General features: G+C 37.8%; 1 protein-coding gene across 2 annotated transcripts in view; it reads left to right on the forward strand.

The window, feature by feature from the left end:
• The window catches only part of Ube2k (ubiquitin conjugating enzyme E2 K), a 39,893-nt gene that overhangs the window by 4,737 nt on the left and 14,496 nt on the right, over window positions 1-20,660 (forward strand). Inside the window, exons 3-4 of one of the 2 annotated variants that reach the window (XM_010625119.3) lie at window positions 2,384-2,442; window positions 13,621-13,703. In XM_010625119.3, coding sequence (XP_010623421.1) covers window positions 2,384-2,442; window positions 13,621-13,703 — 142 coding nt within the window. Of the gene's footprint in view, window positions 1-2,383; window positions 2,443-13,620; window positions 13,704-20,660 lie in introns of those variants that run through there. The other variant, XM_033758806.1, reaches the window with a different exon arrangement.

Genomic DNA, 20,660 nt, shown 5'->3' on the forward strand with positions numbered 1-20,660 from the left:
TTATTGTTGCCTAGTGACATCATAGCTGTCCTAGTTTGTATAAGTATATTCTATGATATTTGAACAAAGAAGACATCCTAATGGGGCATTTCTCAGAACACATCCTGTCATTGAGCAACACATGAATGTTACCATTAATGCTATAGTGGTTATATATTGATACTTGTCTGGGAATAATGCAAGATAGAACATATATAACATGGAGTAGAAGTAAGGTTTTATGGACTCTAGGGCCCAGCAGTGCTTATATAATATGTCTGGGTTCTCATACTGTAACTAAAAGATTGTTTTGGATATTTAAGAAGAAAGAACAAGACAGGCATGTTTCCAGCATTCCAGGAGCCTGAGGCAGCAGGATCTCAAGTTCAAACTCAGCCTGAATAACTTAGCAGTTTAGTGATAACCTATTTCAAGATAAAAATTAAAAGAATGGCTAGAGATAAAGCTTGTTGCAAAGAGCCTGGGTCCAATCCCTAACACTGCCCCAAAAGGAGAAGAATTTTGTATGGTTAAGTTTTAAGTTTGAGACAGGTTCACAGTAAGTTACCCAGGTGGAACTGGAACTTGTGATCCTCTGCCCCAGCCTCCCTCAGGGCTGAAATTCCAGGTGTGTACCCCTATTTATAACTGTATTTAAATCTAGCAATTAATAGTATTTCTGTATTTATTAAATATACTTAGATAGATATTCTTCTATTATCTGCCATTTTTTACCTTTTGTTTTGGCTGCTTTGCTTTATATGTCACTGCTACCATAGTCTATAATTTAGGCATCTAGTTCAATTTAAGCATCATTTAATAGAGGGTACTGTATTGAAAATAATTTGAAGAGAATAAAACTAGAGCACTTCTGAATAAAAATGGTAACAAGTGAAATGCTTGTTTATTTTTTTCCCAAATCCATAGTTGTCCATTAATAACAATGGAGGAGGTGGATCTGAAAGAATCCAGGACATATTAGGGAAAGTCTCTCCCCGCCACCCAAGTTATCAGGGTTTGATCCCAAGGCCTTTGTACGGAGCTACATCCCCAGCTTTTGGGTTTGTTTGTTTGTTTGTTTGGTTTTGGTTTTGTTAAGTTGTCCAGGCTGAGCTTGGATTTAATAATCCTCTTGACTCAGCCTCCCAGAATGCCAGAATTATAGAATTGCACTATCATATCCACCCAGTGTATTAAATTTTGATATTAGCAGCACAGATTTTACTTTTTCTTATGAAAATTTTAAGATATATATGGAGTAATAGTATAATGAAACCTTTGCATATTTAGCCAGCTTTAATAACTCATGGCCAGTCTTTAATCCGTCCCTAATTATTATATATGAAGCAAATTCCTATAATTCCATATGTATTTCAGGAGCACAGTTTTATTTGCTGTGTTTTATAATAGTGAGTATTCTAAGTTAGTGGGTCATGAAATCTTAGAATTGGAAAATTCCTTAAGAGTTAGGAGTCTAATCAAGCCTCTCAGTTCGTTCACATCTTCCCCTTAAGTTTCTTAAAAAGCATTTGCTCTCCTCTTAAATACCTCAGTTGTGGAAAACTAGATAAGCTTTTTCTAATGTCTGTTCTTAGCTGCTGGTTGCTCAAGATAATTTCAAAATGAAATAGAATGTTGCCTTTCTATAGAGTTTTACTGGTTAAAACTTTTATTTGTAATGTGCGCATTCTGTATACCAATTTAAAGAAAGGAAATAATTTTTTTCTTTATGCCTGTTGTTCTATTTTGTTTAAAAATTTTTTTCTTTTTATTGAGTTTATTGGTACATGTTTTAAAATTTTTAATAAAAATGTTGATTAACTTAGAGCACAAGTTAAAAGATTGAAATATTTTGTTTTATTTATTTGTTTATTTGTTTGTTTGTTTGTTTTGGTACCGGGGATCGAACTCAGGTCCTTGCGCTTGCAAGGCAGGTGGTGGAACCACTGAGCTAAGTCCCCGGCCCCTAAATGTTTTAAATGTGAGAGAACCAAATAGAAATAGATTCTTCAGTTTGTGGCATAATTTGTATCCTTTGTTATTCTTTTTTGTCATCCTGCTTTTTTATTTTCATTCTTATCCTTCCATTTTTCCTGTTCTTGAGCAATCTAGTCCAGGTGGACTAGAGGAAACAAAAGGGAACAGAACCTGTACTACTAGTTAATTGTCCTAATGAAATATTTGGCAATAGATGATGGATTTATCCATTCATGTGTGTCTAGCCCTATGACTGATACAATAGTATAGTTTATGAAATAGGTATTCTGTATACTTAAAGAATAAATTAAAAGTTAGGGCTTTTGGTTATATAAAATCACATGTTTTGGAAAAGTTCTATCAGTATATTATACTCAGCTTCATGTACTTGAGCAATATTCTTTACTATGTTTTCTCCATTTTCTAGGAGGAAGATATCAACTAGAGATCAAAATACCAGAAACATATCCATTTAACCCCCCTAAGGTATTGTAAACCTATTTTGTGCGTGAACTTTTCAAATATTTGATGTTTAAAATTATTTTATATATTTTGGCTTACCTAATGTATATTTTAGTGCTTTTTAAAGTTATAGTTGTATGAATTTTTTATTGTGTGTAAACTTAATGTGGACAAGAATTCAGGCAGTGGCAAATTGCTTGCTTCTCAAATTAAAGTGAAAAACAAATGTACTTAAATGCAGCCAGAAATGGCTCTATTTTACTATAGTATATGCATCGGATAATGACTCAAATACTAAGTCTGGGAAAACACGCAGACTTCCCACATTTAGAGTGAGGTTCTTACTTGCCTCAAAAGAGTATGTGTAATAAGGAAGAGTGTATTCTACATTGATTCAAAAAAATTACTTAATACTGTGTGCCAGTGAATATAGTGGCAAGATTTACACTATTGCTGCTGTCATAGAGCTCATATTGTAGGAGGAAAAAAATAATGAGCAAGTAATTGCAGCTGTAGTTGCTGTTGAGGAAATGGGCTCCCTCTAAGAGGACTTTCTAACAGCGGGACGAAAATCTAAACTTTTTTAACTGAGCCATTTCCTTTATGTCTGTCTCTACATTAGTCACTACTTTAGTTTAGGCCTTCAACTTTATTACTTCCCTGTTTTGTCTGTTACTTAATTAACCTACCATCTTTGCCATTCTCACTCATTCTTCACACTCATAAATCTTCCTCAGGGACATTTTTGGTTACCCTTTTCTTTTTCTGTTAAAATATAAATACCTTAGCTTGGCATTTAAAACCTCCTACAACCTGACCTCCGTTTTCTTTTCCACCCTAATCTTCTGCCATTTCCACCCACAACAAGGGTCTCATTTTCCCAGCTATATTGTTTGCTGTTTGTAGATGATGTTTATTCTTTCTCACCTTTCTTTCTGTTGGTTTCTCATATGTGTTATTTGAAGTTTTTATCCTTAATTTGAAGTTCTCATTTTCTTTTAAGGTCTGGGTAAAGCATCAAGCATCATCTCTCTTCAGTAATCTGTGCTCATCAAACATTTCTCTTCTCTTTTTCACTACTGTTTTGTTTTATACATTTTATGTAGTGCTATTCAGTACCAATTCATGTGTTTTGTACATGTATCTTTTACTAGCTTTTTTGCTCCTTATTATTGTCTATAGTTTCTTGATAGAATGCTGTCCTTGAGCATATTATTACAATCAATCACAATGTTCAGAAATTCATTTGCTCAACCTGTTGGTTGTTTACTTTTTGAAAAACTATTATAATAGAGGTTCCAGGATAAGTTTAGATCACTTACCAGAATAGAATGCCTATTATTTTGTTTCCTTATGTACATACATCTATTTTCTAATTAACCTGATTGTGTTTTTTTGTAATTGTAGTAAAATATACTTGACAAAATTCATCATTCTAACCAATTTTAAATGTATTCACCAGCATTAAATACACTTACTTTTCGTGCAACCTTCACCACCATTTCTCTCCAAAACCTTTTCATCTTTAACTGCAACTGTCTAACAGTATCACCTAATTCTGTTCCTCTCAGCGGTTTTTTGGTTTTTTTTGTTTTTTTGTATTGTTTTTTGTTTTTTGAGACAGGGTCTCACTACGTAGTTGAGACTGACCTGGAACTCACTATGTAGCCCAGGCTAGTCTCAAACTCACAGTGATCCTCCTGCCTCAGCCTCCCAAGTGCTGGGATTACAGGCATGTGTGCACCACCACACCTGGCATTTTTTTGATTTTTTGAGACAGGGTCTCACTGTGTAGTTAAGACTGACCTGGAACTCCCTATGTGGCCCAGGATGGTCTTGAACTCACAGCAATCCTCCTACCTCAGTCTCCCGAGTGCTGGGATCACAGGCGTGTGCCACCTCGCCCAGCTATGTCTGGTTTATTTTACTTAGCAGAATGTCATGGTATATCCATGCATGTGTTAGAATTTCCTTCCTTTTAATGGCTGAACACATTGCATGTGTATCACATTTTGTTTGTCTGTCGGTGGACATTTGGACTTTTTTCTGTTTGTTTGACTGGGGATCAAACTCAAGACCTTATGTTTGCCAGTTAGGTGTGGTGCCACTGAGCTAAATCTCCAAGCTAAATCTCTGTCTGTTTGCTTTTAAAACAGGGCCTCACTTCATTGCCCAGTCTGGTCTCAAACTCCTTGGTTTAAGTGATATTCCTACCTCAGCCTCCTGGGAATTTATAGGTGCATACCACTGTGCCCAGCTTTCTTTTTTTTTTTAAACAGAAAAACAGAAGGAAGAAAAAGCTCTAGAGGAAAAGCACTATATTTTTATTATTAAGTAATTATAATAACACCTGTTCCTGGTTTATGCTGAATGTTGTATGTCTTTCTTGAGACTTTTTTATTATTGTTTTTGCTTTTTTTCCCCCCCTGAAAAAAAATTGTATTTGTTACAGCTCTAATAAACAAGAGGAGCTAAATTTTGGTGATTAAGTAGAACCTACATTGTATAAGGCTGCACTAGCTGATTTGTTAAGTCACTGGGCTGTTTTTCCATCCCTGGTAGGGAAGGAAGTGAATGTCTCTGAGACTGTGAATTTGACTTGACCAAAATAATTAACCGGGGTTCAAATCTTGCTGCTTGCATTTATTTAACTGCCTATGATTTTAGATATGTTTACCTAATTTCTCCATGCTTTAGTTTCTCATGTTTTGTTTTTGGTTTTGAGACAGTGTCTCACTCTCACTTGTTTGCTTGAGACAGCCTCTTTTTTGGGGGTATATTTGAGACAGGGTCTCACTATGTAGTTCAGATTGCTCTGGAACTCACTGTGTAGCCCAGGCTGGTCTCAAACTCGCAGCAATCCTTCTGCCTCAGCCTCCCGAGTGCTGGGATTATAGGCATACACCATGCCTGGCTTTTTTGTTTGTTTGTTTGTTTGTTTGTTTTTTGAGACAGGGTCTCACTTTGTAATTCAGGTTGGCCTTCAACTCCCAACAGTCCTGCCTCCCAAGTGCTGGGATTACAGACGTGAGCCACCGTGCCTGATGGTTCTCATTTGTTTTTAAAATCCTCTCCTCAGAGTATAAATATTAAAGGCATTAACCTATGTAAAGAACTTATTGAAGCTGAGGGTGGTGCAACACACTTGTAGTCCCAGCAAGTTTGAAGTCAGTCTGCGATATGTAGTGAGTTCAAGACCAACCTGATCTATGCAGTGAGACCCTGTCTCAAAAAACAACAAGATGATCCCCGGTGCCAAACCAAACCACACAAAACAAAAAAAACAACTAGAACAGGATCCATAATAGCCAAAAAGTGGAAGACACAAAAGTTCAGTATCTGACAAATGGATAAAAAATGTAGTATATCCATGCCATGGAATATTATTTATTAAAAATGAAGAAGGTACTAGCTGGGCGTGGTGGCACACGCCTGTAATTCCAGCACTCGGGAGGCTGAGGCAGGAGGAGCACTGTGAGTTCAGACCAGCCTGGGTTGCATAGTGAGTTCCAGGTCAGTCTCAACTGCATAGTGAGACCCTGTCTCAAAAAAAACAAAAAAGCAAGTAGCAATATGATACTTAGCATGACCTATTCGAATCATATTTGACTCAGACTACAAAACAGATAAAATATGGTTTTTATTACTAGAACACTTAACTGATAATAATTCTAATACTACTGAAGATACTAAATGTGACCAGACTGGAATGAAACTAACAATTCCTAACTATACTGGAAAACCATTATTAGTATCCTAACTTTTCCTACAGGGTACACCCTATATTTCACACACAAATTAATTCAAGAAATAATGCAGCTCTTACTTCATAGTAGATGTGATTTAACATTTCTATAAGGAGGGCTGAGGATTTATCTCAGTGATTCTACCACCTGCCTTGCAAGCACAAGGATCCGAGTTTGAGAAAAGAAAAACAATTCTAAAGGAAGTTCTAGTCCCAAGACTGAAACTCAGCATAGCCTGGTAGCACAGGCCTATAAACCCAGAACTCTGGGAGGATGGCACAGGAAGATCTCAAGTTCAAGCCCAGTCTGGGCTGCTTAGGAACTTGGTGAGACTGGGTCTCAAAATAAAAAGCAGATTGGGGGTGTAGCTCAGTGTAAAGGGCCCTGGGTTTAATCCTGAGTGCCCCAAGAATATTACATTATGAAACCAAGTGGTGGTGGTGGTGGTGGGATTTGAAACCAGTCCCTCCCAGGCTAGACAAGAGATCTATCCCCATTGAACTATATCACCAGCCATTTTAAATTTTATTTTGAGATGGAGTCTTGCTAAATTGTCTGCGCTGGCCTCCAACTTGGCAATCCTCCTGTCTCAGCCTCCCAAGCAGCTGGGATTACAGGCATATGCCACCGTATCTGACTTATTAAACCCGTTTATGCATTTTAAAGGTTTGCATTCTTCAGCATGCCTCCTATATGACTGCTGTTATTAGTTACAAGGAAGTGTATAACCCTAATAACCATGAAGGTGTTTCATGAGAGTGTATCTCTGCTTTGTTAAAAATATTATACCAACTATTAATTACGTAAAACTTAGTAAGATATTTGTACTAATGTTCCTTTTATTTTGTGTATTCTGTGTGATACTGTTTGTCAGTGATGTCACAGTTGATCTGATCTACATGTGTGGTGTGGCTATGGATGAGTTCCTGCACCTCCTTAGTTCATTTCAGAATCTTTAGGGCCACAATCCCAGGTAGTCTATGTGGGATTAAAGAAAGAGATGCTTGTCTCTATCCCCAAATTTAATCAGGGGAATAGACAAGGACTGCAGAGCCCCCCAAATACTTTCAACAATTTTTTGTATCATGGGACTCTGAGGAACATGGAATAAATGATAAAGTTTTCAGTTGTATCCAATGGTATGAAAGTAGACTGCTGATGTTTTGTGAGAAGTGAGAACGAGGGGTGGTTATCTGTGTGGAAAGAACTCATGACCTTGTACTTGCAATGCAGGCACAGCACCACTGTATATCCCTGGCCCCTTTTCTTTTCCTTTCCTTTTCCTTTTCCTTTTCCTTTTCCTTTCCGAGATAGGTTCTTGGTCTGTAGTTCAGGCTATCCTTGAGCTCACTCTGTAGCCCAGGTTGGCCTGGAACTCCAGGCAATCCTCCTGCCTTAACCTCTTGAGTGCTGGGATTACATACAGGCCTGTGCCCCTACACCCAGTTTGTGGAAGAAAATTGTTGAAGAGGGAAAATTTGCCCCCAGTACTAAACTCAGGACCTTGTGCTTGTGAGGCAGGTACAGCACCACTGAGCTAAACTCCCAGCCCTAGAAGGGAATTTTTTAAAAGAAGAGATGAGTATCTACTCACATGATAGAGAATTCAGACCTAAATCCACTGAGTTAAAATCTGAATCAAAGTTGGGTGTGATGGCACTCACTTTTGTAACCCCAGTACTTGGGAAGCTGAGGCAGGAGGATTCATGTGTTTGTAACCAACCTGGAATATATAGTGAGTTCAAGACCAGGCTGAACTACATAGTGAGACCCTGTCTCCAATCAATCAATCAATCAATCAATCAATTAAATAAATCTGCATTTTAAAATGTATTAAAGAACACAGTTTTTTGCACTAGGCTTTAAGTATTTGAAATTGTTCTCTATTTTATTCACAATTTATATTAAAGATGGTTTTAAAAATTTTAATCTAAGAGCCGGAGATTTAGCTCAGTGGTTCTGCTGCCTCCCTCAAAAGCACAAGGTCCCAAGTTCAATCCCAGGTACCAAAAAAAATTTTTTTTAAAAATCTAATTCCTCACAAACATCCATATTTGATACTTCTAGGCAATTATATTATCCAATATTATTATGGCATACTTTCTTTTTTTTGGACAGCATCTCACTGTGTAGTGTTGGGACGGTGTAGTTGGAACTCACAGGAATTCTCTTGCCTCAGCCTCCCGAGTGCTGGGATTGTAGGTGTGTGCCACCATGCTCAGCTGTTATGGCATACTTTTGATAAGATCTGTCAATATTCTCAAAAAATTTTTAAAATGTTTAATTTTTCTTTTAGGAAGTTTGTTTACTGGTTGTATTCACAGTGTTCTTTAAGAAAAAAAATCTCCATAAAGTTTACTCTAAATACTTGTTGGATTGATGGGTTTCTCAGGGAAGAAACTTTATAGTGTTCATGAGGAAATGATCATACTGAACTATGTAACTCATTCATTGCACTGAGAATGTTTTATTCATTGTTAATTTTCATCACCACATGTGCTGCCGCATGAATACAGGATTTACCATGATTTCAAAGTAAATCATTTCACCAGAACATTTAGTATTCCACATAAATATTTCTACCTATCTGCTTTTTAAACCAGTTTTTTATAAAGTCACTTATTATACAAAAGAAAATGCTATTTTATTTTAAACATGTTTTATTATGTTATACATAATTTTGGTATATTCACTGAGTTGTATAGCCATCACCACAATCTAATTTTTGATCACTGATCACCTCAAAAGAAACCTTTAGCCAGGTGTGGTGGCACACCCCTGTAACCCTAGAACTCAGAAGGTTAGGGCCAGGAGGACTGTTGCAGGTTCACGGCCAGCCTGGTAATAAAGAATAAAGGAGAAAGAAATAGAAGATAAAGAGAGTTAGGATCACACAAAACTGCTCATAAGATAGTTACTCACACTTCTAAAAGTATCCTCCTAGACATCTTAATGGAGTGTCCTCCTAGAGGACCCTTCTTCCCTCTTCCTTCCTTCCTCCCTCTCACTGGGGGTTAAATTCAGGACCACACACATTGCAGACAAGCACTCTGACTGAGCTACATTCTCAGCCCCTGAGCATTAATTTCTTTATTGGATCATCTGCAAATTCAGCATTTATTTGTTTGTTTTGGTACTGGGGATAGAGCTCCAGACCTTGTGCTTGTGAGGCAGACAGCAGAACCACTGAGCTAAAAGTCCCCAGTCTTCAACATTTATTTTTAACTGTAGATGATAGTACAGTATAGAAATTGCTCTAATAGTCTCCTCCATCCTGGTACTTCTGCAAATGTATCTGTGGCGAAGACTCTTAAAAAGTATGATACAGTACAGGGTTGAGGGTATAGCTCTTGGTAGAGTGTTTGCCTGGCATCTCTTAGGCCCTGGGTTTGATTCCCAGGATGAAGGCGGGGTAGTGGGGGCAAGTTTAACAGTTCATAAATCTTCAGATCACTCGTCTGAGCTATAAACTTTCTGACATCTTCAGTAGTAATTTAAAATTTTATTTTGTAGTATTGTTGAAAATATCATTCTAGGTTCTACGTTACAGAATGCTGTGATATTCTTGACTTAACAAGTTAACAGCAGTAGTTATTTTGTATCTTATGAATTGAACTCATTGAATGGTAAATTTTAAGATGTAGATTTTGTGGGTAAATCTGTCATGAAGAAATGCTTGTTAGGGTCAAGGATTGAGCTCAGTGGTTCCGATGCCTGCCTTCCAAGTTCAGGGTCCCAAGTTCAATCCCAGGTACCAACTAAAAGAGAGAGAGAGGGAGAGAGAGGGAGGGAGGGAGAGAGAGAGATACTTGTTGTAGTACCTAACTTTTATATTGTTATGTATCTTATTTGACCTGGACTGTTTTTGAAAGATATATTATCTCAATAGTAACAGGTTTGCCACAGTAGTAAGTACACATAGTCCAGTGTAAGGCACTGCTAAGATTCTGGGGATGCTCTGTTAAGCATGACAGATGGAGTGCTTTTTCTGTAAATCCACACAAATGAGGCAGAAATCTCCTCCCCTTCTCTGTAAAGGCTTAAAAGGCATAGTTATTGAAATATTTTAATTTAAAATATTTTGACTTCTAAAGTGTGTTTATCAGTTATTTTAGTTTATAAATAGGTTTCTGGGGGGTACTGGGGATCAAACTCGGGACCTTGCACTTGTGAAGAAGGTGGCGGCACCACTGAGCTAAATTCCTGGCCCTATAAATAGATTTTAATAGCTCTCTAGGAATATCTAAAGGAAACTAATTTTTCACCTTTAAAATTACATACTTTTAGGGGCCAGGGGAAAAATTATATACTTTTGGCACTTTGTGATTTGAGAAAGCTACCATGTATATTGATACATCTAATAAAGAAATCAATAATAAATCTGGTCTATAAAAGTAGAGTGCACAACAATGTGTTGTCATACTAAGATTTAGTGAAAGTGTGTTGTGGCAAATTGCAATTTGTCATGCTTTATTTCTGTATATATGTATACATGTGCATGTACACATGTAGATTTAAATGTTTTTTTATTTAAAAGGGGTTGGATTTTTGAGATAGGGTCTTGATACATGGTTCAGGTTTTTTTTTTTGTTTTGTGGTTTGTTTTTTGTTTGTTTGTTTTTTGGGTTTTCTTGGTACCAGGGATCAAATTCAGGACCCTGCACTTGCTAGGCAGATGGTGTCACTGAGCTAAATCCCCAGCCCATGAAGATGTATATGCTGTGTTAATAGAGAAGTGCAAATTTTTACTTTTTTTTTTTAATTCCCTGTACCAAGGATCAAACTCAGGACCTTGTGTGTGCAAGGCAGGCATGGTGTCACTGAGCTAAATCCCTGGTCCTATAGTTCAGATTTGCCTCCTGCTAGCAGCAGTACTCCTGCCTCACGGCCTCCTGAGTGCTGGGATTATAGGCATGCTCTTGCCATACCCAGAGAGGCAGAGGTTATAGAAGTGTGGTTAGTGTTATGATAGAGAAAAGTGTAGGGTGCTGTGGGAATAGGTTAGAAAGAAGGGCTGGGGATTTACCTCAGTGGTTCCAGTGCCTGCCTCACAAGCACAAGGGCCCCAGTTTGTTCCCCGGTACCACAACAAACAAACAAACAAACAAACAAACAAAAAAAACAAAAAAAAAAAAAAAGGAAGGAAGGAAGGAGTGATAGAAAAGCTGAAACTTAAAGGTTAAGTAGGAGTTAGCCCAGGGCAAAGAGAATAAATATCCCTGATAAAATAAACATCCATGAAGGCTCAGAGGCAAAAAAATAAATTTGAATGTGACTTTTGGTGGAGGACAGTTGAATATGGGGTAGAGGAGTAAATTGACATTTAAACTGTAGGTTGCAGCCTACTTACGAATTTAGGCCAAACCAGGCACAGTAGTGGATACCTGTAATCCTAGCTGAAGCTGAGGCAAGAGGATTGAAAGTTTGAGGATACCTCAGCCAACTACACAAAAGGAATTGAGAGGTCATTAAAGGGCCTTAAGCAGAATAGTGGCACAAATCACATTTGTTTTAAAAGTCTCTCTGGTTTTAGTGTGGAGAATAGATAGGAGAGAACAGAATGGAAGATAATAGGATACTTTAGTAACACAGGTGAAAAATCCTGATCCTTGAGATGGTTCTGTGGATGGAAAGAAGTAGTATCATTGATAGTAGTAACTTTTTTTATTTTTAAGAATAAAAAGTGATAGCCGGGCATGGTGGTGCGTGCACGCCTGTAATCCCAGCACTCGAGAGGCTGAGGCAGGAGAATCACTGTGAGTCTGAGACCAGCCTGGGCTACATAGTGAGTTCTAGGACAGTCTCAACTACATAATGAGACCCTGTCTCAAAAACAAACAAAAAAGAATGAAAAGTGATCAAACAAGGCTTGAATGAAGAAGTGAAAAGTGTTCATTAGTTTTAGGTGTTTTGAAGACATTGGTAACTGGTTTTTCATGTCGACTATGAGTTACTGAGTAATAGAAGTTAGTAGGTGGCAAGGGCATAGTGATGGTATAGATAGGAAGTCACAGGAGCTAGATATGGTAGTGCCCACCTATAATCCCAGCTTCTTGAGAGACTGAGGCAGGAGGAGCTCACATTCAAGTGTCACCTGGTCAGTTTAGTTACCCTTATCTCAAAATAATAAAGTAAAAAGGACTGGAAGTGTAGCTCTGTGGTAGAGTTCCCTGGATCAATCCCCCGCACCACCCCTAACACCCACAGAAATCACAAGGAAAGGAGGAAGTAGATGCTATTTGGCTTCTTGACATAAACACGTTATATTTGGAATACATAGTGAAGAGTTAATTTTTGTAAAGTAGAACATTATTTAGTACATGGTAACTAGTCCATTACAAATTAAGAGACTGTGCTCAGGTGGTCACTAAAGTAGTTGCACCTCAGTTTACGAACTAATTCTTGCCACATTTCTGGTCACAAACCAGTTTGGACAAGAATTGAATCAAATTTCCCCATAAGGTCAACATTGAACCTAGCCATTGAATTTGATTTGGTTCTTGTCCAGTTTGATTTGTTACTAGAATTGTGGAAAGAATTAGGTTCATAAATGGAGGTACCACAGTACTATATGTATCAGAAATAATAATAAGGGCCGGGGATTTAGCTCAGTGGTACCACCGCCTGCTTTGTAAGCACAAGGTCCCAAGTTCAAATCCTGATACAATCAATCAATCAATCAATCAATCAATCAATAAATAAATGATAACAACAACAACAGTGATAGTCCTCTAGAAGCTTGTGAGTAGAACATGTGAACTAGATTTCATAGTGGTCTCATAGAGAAAGCTATTTCACTTGTTTTCTTCTACACTAGACAAGGGAGGTGATTAGAGACATAGAGTCTGTTATCAGTTTTTGGAAGTTTGCATTTTGTTCTATATTGCTAACGAGCAATTTTATTTCAGCAGAATTTCTTAAATTCAAAGCTTCAGTGTCTTCTCAATGCCTGACACATAATTATAGGTCTTCAAATATTTATTGGAGGGTCCAAGAAACAAATTTGAGAAAAAAAATTGGGCAAAAAATTTAGGAATATTGCAACTACTTGTTTCTTGTCTTTCCCTGCTTGATTTTGCTTTTTTCCTTGGAACCTATTCTGTATGCTAATTACAATAAGAAAGGTGCCACTGTGTGGTTTGATTTAATGTACTTTTTTTTTTTTTAATGTACTCTTTACCCAAATGGACTTTAGCCTTTTTAAAAATTTTCTCATAGCATGTGGCATTATGCTAGGTAAGTTGAAAATATGTAATTAGTTGGTGTATTTTGAAGATCAACATTTATTAAAATGCTTAAAAAGACTTTATATCAACAGCAACATATGGCTCAGTGAATGGTTTGCTTCCTACACTCTTCACCTTGAGCATCTGAGGATTTCATTTTCTTGTAGTTTTATTTAAACTTTTCATTTTACTTTTGTTGCTTAAAAACTCAAGTATGCTTTATATTCTAGGTCCGGTTTATCACTAAAATATGGCATCCTAATATTAGTTCCGTCACAGGGGCTATTTGTTTGGATATCCTGAAAGATCAATGGTAAGAGATTTTGAAATCACTTTCTCTCTTTGCTCATAGGAATACCAAGATTATAAGAATGTTAAATGTATAATTTCCATAAAACATGAAAATATACTTTGGTCAACAAGTTTATAAAGTAAGTGCATAATTGAAAATGTGTTACGATTGAGATTACAGTCTGTGCTTAAGTAGACATGTACTAAGTAATCTCAGATGCTATTTTTACATTTTAAAAAGTCTTAGATTTTATCTGTGGTTTCTGTTTTTTGTAAATTGTAAGTATATCAGGAAGCACTTTGTAAGTGTGAAATAAAGTAAGTATTGAAGTAATCTTATTCTACCTAGTTGGATGTAAGCAACAAAATTGTTAGACGTTGTTTAACTGTTCATTGAGCATGGCTAAAGTTCCCTGGTGCCAAGAAGTGGTTTTGTAGCTGATAATGTATCTTCATTTACACAGCACTTGTTTCACTTCATTGTCTGATTTGATCTTAGAAGAAGTGTAGTGCGTTAAGAGTTCCTACTACTAGCCATCAGGTTCAAATCCTTGCTCTTCCATTTGTTTAGCTGTGTTCTCATATGCAAATTAGCTAGTCTGTGTTCTTTTTGCTCTTTTGTAAAATGAAGTAAATACTCAGGTCCACAAAGAGATGTAATTCTCTTAAAGTAGGTAGCATAGTTAATGATGAATCTGATGGTAGTGTACGTAAGGTACATTTTATTTATTTAGCACATGGTTTTATAGATTGAAAAACTAAGGTAAAAAAATCAGCGGGAGAAAACAATAAAATTATATTAAGTGAATATATGTTAGGACCATTTCCTCAGTTTTACTCCTTTGTAAGAGAAGGAAGGACAAAAGAAACTAGAATGACATTTTTTTTAAGTGGCCCCATACCTACCTTGCAAGTACAAGGTCCTAAGTTCAGTCCCCAGTACTGCAAAAAAAAAAGGATACATGGAGCAAAGACAATACTTAATGGCCTAACCTATCTAGTCTTCTACAAATTACATATTGGTATTGGAATCCCCAGTCACACCACCACCACCACCACCACTGCGCATGCACTCATAGTCCCTCCTACTGGGGATTGAACTGAAGACTTTGGCACTGAGCTAAATCCCCAAATGCTTTTTACTTTTTTGAGACTAGGTGTCTACTGAGTTGCCCAGGCTAGGGTGAAATTTATTATCTTTCCTCAGCCTCCCAAAGTCTTGGACCTGTAGGCCTGCACTGCCATGTTGACCTACGGTTTGGGAAGTTTTGTTTGTTTTTGTTTTGTTTTTTGAGACAGGGCCTCACTATGTAGTTCAGGCTGGCCTTGAACTCACTGTGTAGCCCAGACTGGCCGCAAACTTGTGGCAATCCTCCTGCCTCAGCCTCCTGAGTGCTGGGATTACAACCATGTGCAACCATACCTGCCTCATTTGTTTGATTTCTTAAAGGAAAAAAATGACATCTGCAAAAGGTGAAACAGGAATGATGATATTTAGTGTACAGGTAATGTGGTTTATGTAATGACTGGATGAGTAGACCATAGTTACTTGTTTGGTTTCTTTTTCCATTCTAATAGCATATCTGAGTAAATCCTATAGCTCATCTCTTGAGATCTAGTGGTTTTTGTGCTGTTGTTGTTTTGGTACTGGCGATTGAACACAGGACCTTGCACTTGCAATGCAGGCAGCGGAACCACTGAGCTAAATCCCTGGCCCATGATCTCTTTTCTTGATCTGTATTGGAATAGATTATTTTCTCTGGTTATCACATTATGATCTATGACTTCTGCCAATGTATTAAACTAGTAGGCCTCAGCGTGTTTTGTTTTGTTTTTCCCCGGTACTAGGGATTGAACTCAGCACCTTGTGCTTATGAGAAGGGATGGTGCCACTGAGCTAAATCCCTGGCCCTGTTTTTTTTGTTTGTTTTTAAAGCAAAGTCTCCCTGTGTAGGCTGGCTTTGAACTGGCTGTCCTTCTGCTCAGCCTCCAGAGTGGTGGGGTTACAGGGATATACCACCATGCCCTGGTCCTCACTGTTTTGTTTGTTTCTATAGCTCTGTGAATCAATTACTTGAATGCATGTTTTTCAAAGTAGAGATCTACTCTTTCTACTTGACTTCTAGGAGACATCAGTTCTTTTCTTCTTCCTGGTTGTTCCCAGACTTCTAATTAGTTCTTTCTGTCTGTTTTGGATTTTTCAACTTTTGAAAGGGATAAGTCTTGTACTTCTGCTCCTTTTTATTTGCATTCTTGGTGAGCTCGTCTGATCATATAATTTCCCCGTTACATACTGATAACTCACTGATTTATCTTCCACACCCACGTCCTTCTGCCTCTTAGCATCTATATTTGAGTTCCTTAATGAACATCTCAAATATGACAGAAACTGAACTCCTTGACATTGTTGAGACCAAAATGTCATCGTGATTCATATTTTTCCTTTCTCTGCTACCTTGTACTGTTTGTAAATCTTTTGGTGATACCTCCAAAATCTTACCAGGAGCTTTACTGCTTGTTGTAGTCAGGGTTTGCAAGAGATCTGTGTATGCCCTAGAGATCCAAGGAATTCTGCCTAGAGCCTAGATCCCACAGCAATGTCCCCGACGAGTCCAGCTAGAGGCCTAAAGCCTTCTACAAGTCCAGCGGGAGACCTAGAGCACACAACAATGTTTCCTGTAAGTTTGCAATGAGAATCTGCACTGGGAAGACCTAAGGATCACTGGTAGAAGCTAGAAAGCCTTCCCTGGCAGGGTGAAGGGTGTATGCCACCAGGCTGAGGGTTCTGCACTGGAGCCAGAAAGCTCAAGGCAAAGACCAGAGCTCCCCTGAAGAAAACAGCAGCCATCTCCAGTGACAGTAAGGACTTGAGCTCCTTAGACAATGAGAACAGCTACGTTTGTATCAGGAAAACCAGCCATAGCAAACTCCTCCAGGAAAATCAACAGCGTACAGCCTTCCCTTCCAGTTCTCTTATTATCCTGTTGGCAGCAATTCTCAGGTGGGTCTTCCATGCCCAGAACCACGCTGTGTCAGTTCATCTGGGTGTTCTAAGTTTACCATTAGTTAATCTACCACACTGATAGTACCCTGATCAGAGTGCACCATCTGGCTTGGGTGGTGGCAGTAGTCCACTTCCTCTCTACTCCTGACTTTGCCCTACTCGGGATAATTTCAAAGTAGAATGACACCGTTACCCCCACCTCAAACAAAGCTTCCAGATTCAGACTTCTGACTGATTTCCCCTTTTGTTCAGAGTTAAGCCAGTAGTCCTATTACTTATAATTATCTCCCTGTAACTAATTACAAGACTCTGGTGTATATATAGAAAGAAAGACAGTGGTGGTGCTTCATCTGCGTACAACTGAAATATAAAAAGATAGAGACACAGCAGATGAAATAGGTGAGACTGGATGTTCAAGGAGTAATGTATCTCCATTCTTTCTTCTACTAAGATATAATTTAGGTTAATTTCATATCCATGTTTAAATGACAGTGTTTAGGCTTCAGAACTGGAATTTGATGCAGAAATCTAAGATTGTTGGAAATAATGAGTTTCACAAACATCAGGTAATTTGGGACAGATGTGCTTGAAAATAATAAATTGATTAATCTTTGTCTCTCCCCAGCCTGGCCCTAGACTCGTAGAACAAGCATTTTGCCAAACAGGTTATCTAATTGGTCATTAAGCTGTGTAATGTATCATTACTCACCAAGCAAATACAACTTGAAATTTCAATTAGATAGCACTGTATACTTGTAAACATATTTAGTTCTACATAGCCATATCGGAATGTGGTTCAGCTGCTTAATACATACCTTTGGAAATAAATTGTGGTAAAATTATAAATTGGAATACTGCATAATGACAAAGTGGAGCATACTATTGACATAAATGATATGGGTGCTTTCACAGACTTGTGGAGTCACAAGAGCCAGATACAAGGATGTATATGATCCATTTTCATGAAATGCATAGTGTGCCAGAACTAGTTTATGGTATTAGGTCAGTACTTGGGATAGGCAGGAGTTGTGAAGGAAGACAAGAGTGAGGTGTTTTAATGCTTGAAATACTGTACATTTTAGCTGGGTGTCATGGCACATGCCTGTAATTCCAGCTTGGGAGAATGAGGCAGAATCACTGCAAGTTCAAGGCCAGCCTGAACTACATAGTGAGACTCTGCATCAAAAAACCAAGAATAAGGGGCCGGGGATTTAGCTCAGTGGTGCCATTCTTGCCTTGCAAGGTCCTGAGTTTGATACCCAGTACTGGGTTGGGGACGGGACGGGATGGATGAGATTAAGGCAGGCAGGCAGGCAGGCAGTCTGTCTACATTTTGATGCAGGTGGTATTCACATGGATGTATACATATGTAAAAATCCACTTGGCTGTACAGCATATTGCTCTACTTGTATCTTAATAGATTGTAATTTTCTACAAGTAGCATTCAGTATTTTAAATGAACATGGATTGTTTATCATTCTAAGGTCATCAAGAGAAAAGTTACTCAAAAGCACAATTTACACATGATTATTCTACATGGTATAGTTCTACTGAGTCCTTGTGGATTCATTTTTAAGCAGCTATATTATCTATTTTTTAATTTTATTTTTATTAACTTTTTTTTTTTTTTTTGAGACAGGGTCTTACTATGTAGTTGTGACTGCCCTGGAACTCACTATGTATCCCAGGTTGGTCTCAAACTCATAGTGATCCTCCTGCCTTGCCCTCCCAAGTGCTGGAATTACAGGTGTGCACCACCATGCCTGGCCATTTTTATTAACTATTGATTTGAGAATTGGCCAAAATTAATTAAGGGAAGGTAAATTTATGAAGATAAGCATATCATCCACTGATTAGTTAACATTTCATATTTCTGCCTTATTGGCATTTACTTTAATAGACATAAAAAGTTTTAATATTTTAGTATACCTAAAATTTTGCTTTTGTGGGCTGAGGATGTAGATCAGTGGTGTTAAGCCTGCCTTGAAAGATCCTGAGTTTGATCCCCAGTTCCAAAAAAATTTTTTATTTTGCATTTGTTTCTTTTCATTCAGCTGATATCAGTGGTTTTTATAAACATTCCACAGAACATTTTATTATGACAATTTTTGAGCATGATGAATAACAACTTTTTTTGGAGATTATTTGGGCTGAGAGTGTAGCTCAGTGGTAGACTGCTTACCTATCATGCATGAGCCCCTGTGTTTGATCTCTATCACTACATGGGAAAAAAATCTTTTGGAGATTGTTAGGAACTGAATATAAAGTTATAGCACAGGATCATTTCCATTCAGTTTTGAAAGCAAACTATTCTTTGGAGTATGTTTATCTTTAGGATATTAGTTTCTGATTTTTTTTTTAACTTACAAATTTATTGTTTAATCCACAAGCTTCATACAGCTTTAGTTTAAAGAAGTAACGGGCTGGGGATTTAGCTCAGTGGTGCTGCAGCCTGTCTTGCAAGCACAAGGACCTAGGTTCTATCCCCGGTACCAAAAAAATAAAAGAAGGAAGAAAAGAAAAGAAAAGAAAAGAAAGAAGTAACAACAGGCTTGGGATTTAGCTCAGTGGTGCTGCCACCTGCCTCACAAGCTCAGTGTCCTGAGTCTGATCCCTGGTAATTTAAAAAAAAAAGGAAAAAAGAAATAAAAACAGTGAAACCAAAACACTATTTCAAAGTCCAAGCCCTTCCAACTTCCAAATACAAGAGCTCTGAGCATTACATAGCCCAATCGGAAGTGTAAGACAAAAACATGAATGGAATCATGACATTACAGCAAACAAAAATTTCATAAAACCAAGGGATCCTTGGATGAGTTAAGTGCCTTTACAATGGTGGGGAGGGGGAGAAGGGGCTAGTGAAGAGTGAGGAAGAAGAAAAATGAAACTCAGAAGAACAGAATAGAATCAAATTCCAGTGTTCTGAACCGACTTGTTACACAATGAGAAAGCCTACTCTCCTGGAAAACATGGTTTCATTTTTCTGTCTCCTAGAGCTTGCATCCTAATTCATTTCAGTAGCAATCACACAGGCAACAGGAAAGATTATGACCTTAAAATATTCATTTATACTTTTGTGGTACATCAACAATGGTCTTGCCGGGGTTTTGGCTCAGTGGTTTCGCTGCCTGCCTTGCAAGTGCAAGGGCCCGAGTTCTTCGCTGGTACCAAAACAAACAAAAAAAGTGGTCTTATTTCTGACAAGTTTACAAACCAAACAAAGTTGGAAGCATAATTTAAATGGAGGTGAAGACTCAAATCAGAAAAAGTAAAAAGGGGGGAAAGCCCCTCTGAGAATTTAAAGAATATTAGAATTAAAGGGGCATTTAAAGAAACCATAACACCAACAATATTTAAACCTCCCTTTTAAAAAAGTTTTTTTAGGGCCAGGGATTTGGCTTAATGGTTCTGCCTCCTGCCTTGCAAGTATAAGGGCCCCAGTTTGATCCTGGGTACCCCCAAAAAAATGGAAACAAAAAGGCTTTTTTTGTTTTGTTTTGCTTAAAATATTTTACTCAATGAATTTTTGTCAGCTACCAATGGAAAAATGTCACTAATATACTGTGGACACCTTTTGTGATTTAAACCCCCCCCCCTTTGTGGTGAGCTTCAACGTAGCTGTTATTACAAGAAATGTTATAGTCTAAAGCTCAAACACATTTAGAGTTCTGAAATTGAATTGAGTATGAACCAAATAAAACCATATTCTAACAAACATTCCCACCTACGACTATGAAGAGTTCGCTTGAGTCTTCTGCATGGATAGTATCTAATTCTTGGAGTTGTAACCCTAGAAGTCTATAGTAGTTTGTGTCTTCACAATAGGAAGACACTGCACATGGAGAATGAAAAGATATGAGCTTAGGAACCTCCAGGGAAGAGTTTATTACTTTTTTCCTCCATTACTGAGGGTAGAATCCAGGGTCCTCTGCACACCTGTCAGTGGTTGGCCACTGAGCGCACTCCCACCCCACC

Source organism: Fukomys damarensis, unplaced genomic scaffold (genome assembly GCF_012274545.1).
Source record: "Fukomys damarensis isolate Sample0158 unplaced genomic scaffold, DMR_v1.0_HiC HiC_scaffold_35, whole genome shotgun sequence".
Lineage (NCBI taxonomy): Eukaryota > Metazoa > Chordata > Mammalia > Rodentia > Bathyergidae > Fukomys > Fukomys damarensis.